This window comes from Adiantum capillus-veneris, chromosome 25 (genome assembly GCF_014529385.1).
Source record: "Adiantum capillus-veneris isolate H3 chromosome 25, ASM1452938v2, whole genome shotgun sequence".
Classification (NCBI taxonomy): Eukaryota; Viridiplantae; Streptophyta; class Polypodiopsida; order Polypodiales; family Pteridaceae; genus Adiantum; species Adiantum capillus-veneris.
The window spans coordinates 64,382,715-64,389,872 of record NC_140955.1 but is presented as its reverse complement, the minus strand read 5'-3'; the positions used below and the strand labels follow the sequence as shown (position 1 = coordinate 64,389,872).

Below are 7,158 nucleotides of genomic sequence, written 5' to 3'. Positions count from 1 at the left end.
ACCTTAGTGGCACTTTACATCTTGGCTTGTTTTATCCCAAGGGGGGATCATTGCCGCCAGACTTACATGCTTTTTCGGACTCAGATTGGGCTGGTTGTTTTGACACGCGAGTGTCCACAAGTGGTTTTTGTTTCATGCTTGGCAGTTCATGTATATCATGGTTGAGCAAGAAGCAACCTACTGTGGCCACTTCGAGTTGTGAGGCTGAGTACAGGGCAGTCTTCACAGCTACGGTTGAGTGTGTATGGCTCAGACGCCTTATGGCTGACTTGGGTGTTGGACAGGACACTGCCAACACTATCTACACTGACAGTCAGAGCGCATTGGCAGTTGCGAGGAACCCAGTTTTTCATGCTCGCACAAAGCACATTGAGGTGCATTACCACTATGTCAGGGAGAGGCTCTCAGCAGGAGAGATCAGCTTGGCTTATGTGCCAACACAGGACAACCTTGCAGATCTTTTCACAAAGGCATTGTCTCGTGAGAAGCTTGAAGCTTTCCGCAAAGCTTTGGGCTTACTCCCCTTTGTGGACTGATCCTGTCCTCAGGGCATGGCACTTCCCTTTACTCATGTGCCAGCTCTCGTTCACCGCATCACTCCAGGGGGGATTTGTTACCATATACATGTGGTAGTGATGTGTGTGAACACACTAGGACCGCCGGGGCATTTTTTTCCCTCTTTAGGAGGTTTTTTCCCCCGTGCATTGTATATACGCCCATCACTCTAGGGCTATCTATCTTTCCATTGCACACTAAGAAACACACTCTCTATTGTGTGCCTTGAGCTTCCTTCGTCTTCTCCAAGCTGTGTGTGTTTCTCTGCAACCCTAATTCCAACAGGCCGATCTCTAGGCGAACTTGTCTTCCCAAGGGTGGCCACACACGGGCACATTGGAGAGTCCAACTTGGACTTGTCTACACAAGGGCTACTACACACGGTTATCTCTGATAAGAGAGGGCAACCCTTTGGCCTATAAAAGGAGGCATCTTCTACACAGAAAACGATTGTAGTGCATTGTGAAGTTGATGAAACAAGGTGTGTGTGAGGTGGTGAGAGTGAAGCAAGGCGGGAGCTCCATTAAGGGTATAATCCCTTTGTAACCTACTAATTTGAAGTACTAAAGCCATTGAGTGGCTACTTTCCCATGGACGTAACCCACATTGGGTGAACCACATATATCGTGCTCTCTCTCTCTCTCTATAATCTCTCGTGTGTGAAAATTATATCTCTCCATTAAGTAAACTACTCTCTAATTAGCTACACCCTATTTCCCTCCTCCTCTCTCCTCTATAATCTCTCGTGTGTGAAAATTATATCTCTCCATTAACTAAACTACTCTAATATCTAATTAGCTACACCCTATTTCCTAACGAGAGAGAGAGAGAGAGAGAGAGAGAGAGAGAGAGAGAGAGAGAGAGAGAGAGAGAGAGAGAGAGAGAGAGAGAGAGAGATCTTTTTGCTTGCTGCTATGGCGAGTTGCTATTGATGACAACAACTATGAGCAATGAGAGAGAGAGAGAGGGAGGGAGAGAGGGAACACTCTCATTGCCCAAGTCCTTGCTCGAGGAATAGCCAAAACCTTGTAGTAGCATGTAAGGAGACAAAAGCGATAGCCACCAACCTGTCGATGAAGGAAAATGTAGAATTAAGAGGGTCTATGTGACTTTGTACAGAGATGCTACTCTGCCCACGTGAGGCAAAATTACAAAACTTTGGGCGCAAAAATTTAGAGATAAATTGTGTCTTTGGATTTTGCATATGTTGGCAAAAAAAAACCTAGGTTTAGTGTAATTCAATGAATTAATTATAAATTTGCCTCTCTAAAGTTTACATTTGGAAGGTGGAAAAATTTACAAAATTTTAATTTTTAATTAGTGCACATATGTGAAAATCAATGTATTGGCAAATAAACTTGCATCATTATATAGGGCAAATAAGTTTAGTATGTGCATCGACTATGAGTCTGTTAGTAGAGAATTGGGCGCACTCACCTTTTTTTACGTCCGTCGATGCTTTTCCTACCTCACTTACAACCGTGACTATATTCAATAAGAAATAGAGCTTGCTGCGTGTGTCTGATTTGGCAGATTCCAACAACTTTTAGCTTCACATCTAGTCCGGATACGCCATGCCCAGAATTGCATTTCAAAAAGATCCACTGTAATAAAGCCTCCTTCTCTTCTACACTTAGGAATGTCGTTGGTCCCTTTCTTTTTTTGATAGTCCTTCCCTCTTCCCAATTTGCAATTGCTGTTTTGCTCATGCCAAATTGCATTGCACATTTCTCCAATGATAGACCATCCTCTTGTGGCTTTAGCCATATCCTCTTCAGTCCAAGTCTTTTGATTGCGTTTCTTTTTAGATGTGGTGGGAGGATTCTCGAGAGTGGGATGATGAATTTGTGGTTCCAGAGCTTTTGGTTTTGGGAATTTTGGCTTGGCTTGCAAGACAAGTGGAGGTTTTTGGTTTGCTAGCTTTTCAAACCTTTTCTTTGTTCTCACAGCTTCTACTCGTGAGGATACTTTGAAGGATGGGCTGGTACCAAGTTGTGGAGTGGATGTCTTGCTTCTGGTTTTCACATTGTTTTTTCTTTCACAATTTCTGTTGGTCGCGCAATGTTGTACCTGCAAATGGAGCATATATTGGAATGTTGTTTTCAAGGCATGATGTATGCCAAGTTGTTGAAAGTAATGAATCGCATGTTTGTAAACACATCACAAGTTGGAACATCTGAGCAATACAATGAAATGTTGCCAACTTGAAGTTGTTCAAAGTAATGAAGTGCATATTTGTAAACACACCATAAGTTGGAACATATTGAAAATGCAATGAAAAGTTGTAACCTGCATGTTTTTATCTCAGATCAATGTGACTCTTTATCTTCAAGTAAATAAGAGTATTCCGTCACAAAAAACTTCTTCTTCCCTAATGAATGGAGCCTTCTTTCTTGGTATCTTGCAAAGAAAGACTGGTAATACGTGTGCTTTTCCACAACAGCAAACTCATCCGCCTCTTTTGTGCAACAGAATTGAGGTGCATAAGTAGGAATCTAATTGAGGATGCATATCTATTAGACAAGCTTTACATTCACAAGGAGTAGTGGATGTCATTTTTTAGTGTCAAAGTGTATTTGACTGAAACCATCTGGTAAGTGAGGTTGCATACTTGAAAGAGTTTGGCATGAGAGGTTTCTCTCAGTGAGTTTGCATTAGCTGGGAGTGGTGGGCTAGAGCATGACCTATCGTGATTGGGTGTGGGTTGTTCTATCGTGTCAAGGACACGTTGTAAAAGTATGCTATTAATAGCTTGACTTGCGACTATTTCCCGCCTTTGTGCTTCATTGATTTTTGTCTCTCTTCTGGGGGCCGTGCGCTTATTGGCCCCTCTACCCTAAGAGTGAGCGAGACCCGTAGGCGGCTCGCACGAGCTCGTCTCTAAATTTTGTAGGTGCCAAGGTGTTTCTCTGCCAGCGTGCCACATCATGCGTACACATTATTTAAAAACCTGTCTCTCTCTCTCTCTCTCTCTCATCTCTCTCTTTCTCAATGGGAAGGGGCAAGGTCTCAAGAAGGTCGTCGCCGAACTACATGGCAGTTGTGCGCGAGAAAATGGAACATGTGAGCAACAAGCAGCCGCAGCGGCAACAACGCACAAATAGGCTTTGCATCATGGGGGTGTAGTGGACGAGGAACGATATGGGGAATGCGGCAAGTTGCGTCGAAGCTTCGCTATGGCGCTCTGTGTGGCGTGGCTCGCACGCCATGGTGGGCATAAGATGCAAGAAATTCGAGCTTCTTCCACAGGGCCTTGCTTGTCTTGTGCCGGACCACGCTTCCTTTTCTGCACAGCCTGACCTCTTCTTCCCCGATCTTCCTCAGGATCTTCTTGATCGCATCAGGGCTTGCCTCCCCTTGTCTACATTTGTGCGTGCCTCTCTTGTTTCGAAGATATGGCATGAAAGCACCTTTTCTCTCTCCCTCCTTGACCTCTCCTCTGCTTTGCACCCTCCCGAGCCTTGGCTTTTTGCCCTCTGTATTGAACCTGCCAACCAGGGATCCTATGCGTTTGACTATGAGTTCTGCAGGTGGAGGAAGGTGCAATTTCCCTTTATGTCCAGAGATCTCATGTATCCTGTTGCGGCCGCAAATGGCTTGCTTTGTGTCAACGCATATGCAGAAGATCAGGCTCTTCTTGTGCTCAACCCTCTCATGGGCACTTACAAGGAGCTTCCCCGTTGGAAGGAGCGGCGGTTTGACCCTGTGGTTGGGCTGGTTGTGGACATAAATACATGCACATTCAAGGTCATTGCTGTGGCAAGTTATGAGGCAGAGGCTGTGACGGAGGTTTATGATTCATGTACCAACCAATGGATTGTAACCAGCAGGTTGCCGTCGCAGAGAAAATTAGTTTCGGCATGCTCCTTGTTTTCAAAAGGGCTGTTCTATTGCTGGAGTGCAGACCCTTTAGATGCCCTTCTTGTGTACAATGTAGAAGAGGGAACTTGGAGTGAGGTTCCGATGCTTCTTCCCAAATCATATGCGTATGGGAAGCTCGTGGAGCACAAAGACAAGCTTCTTTTAGTGGGTATGTATCATGGAGGAGATACTTTTAGGAGTGTCAGGATATGGGAGCTTCAGGAGCCCGGCAAGGAGATGATTGAGATTGCTAGAATGCCGTATGGCATAATGAAGGATTTCTGTGCGAAAGGGAAAGGTCCTCTTAATTTCCAAATTGTCAGTTCAGGTGACCTCCTCTACTTGTATGCAAAGAGAAACCCGAAATTAGTTGTTTGTAATCTCACAAAGGAGCCAGCCCTGTGGCAACAGTTAACGCCATCAAGTGCGTTTGGAATGGATAGAAGCGAAATTTATCTTTTTAGCTTTTGTGTCCATGCGAAAATTGTCAGCTCAATTCGGATGGAATCATGAGTTGGAGTACCAATTGCTCTCATGCAGGTAAAGATATTCTGTCCGAGTAAAAAGCAATGCAAGCAGACGCAATTAAGGTTTTCAGGCGACAGATTACAAATTTTGAGCTGCCTTTGGCCTGTATTCTCTCTACTTCGATGTACACTTTTGAAATTTTTGCACATTTGGAAACACAGAATTCTTTCCAGGATGTGCAATAACATCTTTGTTGTAAACTTGATTTGTTAATAGTTTTAAAGAACCACAATTTTGGCTTGTACACGTATACCAAAAAGTTGATTTTTTTTTTTGTCGCTTGATAACGTTTGTGTCTTTTATTTTGTCACCATGTGCTCATGGGTCTATGCCATGTAACTTTCTTAAACAAATTTGTACATTGTCAGTTTCTTTAATCGATTGATGGCATGGGACAGAGGTTGCCAACATGCAAAAAGATGATTGAAGAGAAGCATCTATCCGGTACAGAGATTCCCGACATGCAAAAAAGATGATTGAAGAGAAGATGTCAACCATTTGATTCTGCCTTTCTCACGTGCTATATGCAATCAACAATGTCCCCACTGCTTTAAGCATTCGGCGCTGTCAACAGTAAAGGGGGTGCCTTTCTATCCTCTTTAGTGTCACTGCCTTATTGAAGAAAACACTTCTTGCTTATTTTCTCTGGTTTTGTCTACGTACTTGAAACTCATTTGATGAGTCTCTCCGTGTTTGGGAGTCGGGATTCCTTCTCAGAGATTCAGATAGCCTATTTGATTGTTTAGAGTCTTGTTGTTATTCCTATAATGCATAAGTTTTCCTTTGCTTGGGTGTCTTATTGGCTTGAGCTTTGTGGTATTAGGAACTCTGGAAATCAGTGAATGTTCAAGAAGCTCAATGGAACTGCTTTCTACCAACTCTACAAGGTTTTGTCACTGGGTTATCTGGTCACATCAAGGTATTTGGAACTCTTGGGATAATCTTTAATTTAAGGCTTCCTTAGAGAAGGTAACAATTCTCCTTTGACAGGAGCTATCTATACATTGTTTTTAGAGCTTGTCTCCTATTGTAGTTCCCTTTTTGTGTATACAGCACTATAAGGAAAAAGGTATGTATGTACACGTTAAAACCTTGGGCCTTACTCTTGGAAGCCTTGTGACCTAACCACTCCATTTGTGTGTTTCTTGTTATAGGAGCTTGCTTGGTGTCTTTAGCGTATAGCCATGAAAAATGAAAAGCAAAATGAAGTTTCAAAAAGTAGAGTAATGGGTAGGCGGAGCCCTGACCCATATATTGTAAAAATAAGGGATTAAAGGCATTTTATATTATCAGGGTGTTTCCAACAATCTCTCGATATAGTCGAAAATACACTTATGGAGCCCCCCCCCCTCCCCCTAATTTTAATTTAGTTAGGAATCCCAATAAATTTAGCAGCTCTTTTGCATTTGACATTAGAGCCCTAAATGTTTCTTCAACTATTTCACGGGCTTCTTGTCGCATAATAATTTGATCTAGGATAGTTTTACCTTTATTACTTCAACTTTCGATAAATAAAGAATATATTTGCATGATATGAAGTAATAAAGTTAAATATGGATCCCCGCAATATCAGCTATTGCGGCAGACATACCCAAGGGTATTCCCTCAACTAACTGGTCTGTGAAAGAATGCCCCCAACTTTTCGTAATCGGAAGGTGTCTAAGGCTGCTTTATACTCTTCTATAGGTGTTTCTAATAATTTATTATATAACAATCTGGTTTGATTGGTTCCGGATTTATTGTCATAAAACCAATGATAGAAAACATTGGTCTTCCATCTCGTTGAACGCGAGATACTGGAAAGATTGAAGTAACTAGCTTGACTAGCTTGGAGCTATGAGAAAACATTCAATTTTCATTAAATGCAGGTCTCTAATTCACATGAGGTAATTGTAGCAAACTAAATGTGGCTTTTCTCATGCATAAAATGTAAGAGTTGTATAATCTATCAATTGGATGCAAACATTAAGGCTTTAAGATGCTTAAAGACCTAAAGAATGAAGGTGTACTCGCTTGTTTTTAAGACTCGGAGAGGGAGAAATGAGAAAACCCCCCTAAAAGAGGGTTGTGCCAAATGGCGTGCATGGAGCATTTTATTTTTTGTTATAATGCCTTGTGTGTGCCATTTAAAACAAGAGCAATACTTAGCTCCTCCACTTACTCCTTCGATCCCGACAATTTCCTCAATTACATCCTCGTAAACATTGGGACCTT

General features: G+C 42.4%; 1 protein-coding gene across 1 annotated transcript; it reads left to right on the top strand.

Moving 5' to 3' along the window:
* Nucleotides 1–3,521: 3,521 nt before the first annotated feature.
* On the top strand, nt 3,522–5,188 carry LOC147425004 (F-box/kelch-repeat protein At5g15710-like). Its single transcript, XM_086500698.1, has one exon. The coding sequence runs from the start codon at nt 3,697–3,699 to the stop codon at nt 4,927–4,929; it is 1,233 nt and encodes a 410-aa protein (XP_086356824.1). The 5' UTR covers nt 3,522–3,696; the 3' UTR covers nt 4,930–5,188.
* The last annotated feature ends 1,970 nt before the right edge of the window (nt 5,189–7,158 follow it).

Bases quoted from the DNA above. Each gene is read 5' to 3' on its own strand.
- LOC147425004 (XM_086500698.1), top strand. From the start codon at position 3,697: ATGGGGAATGCGGCAAGTTGCGTCGAAGCTTCGCTATGGCGCTCTGTG.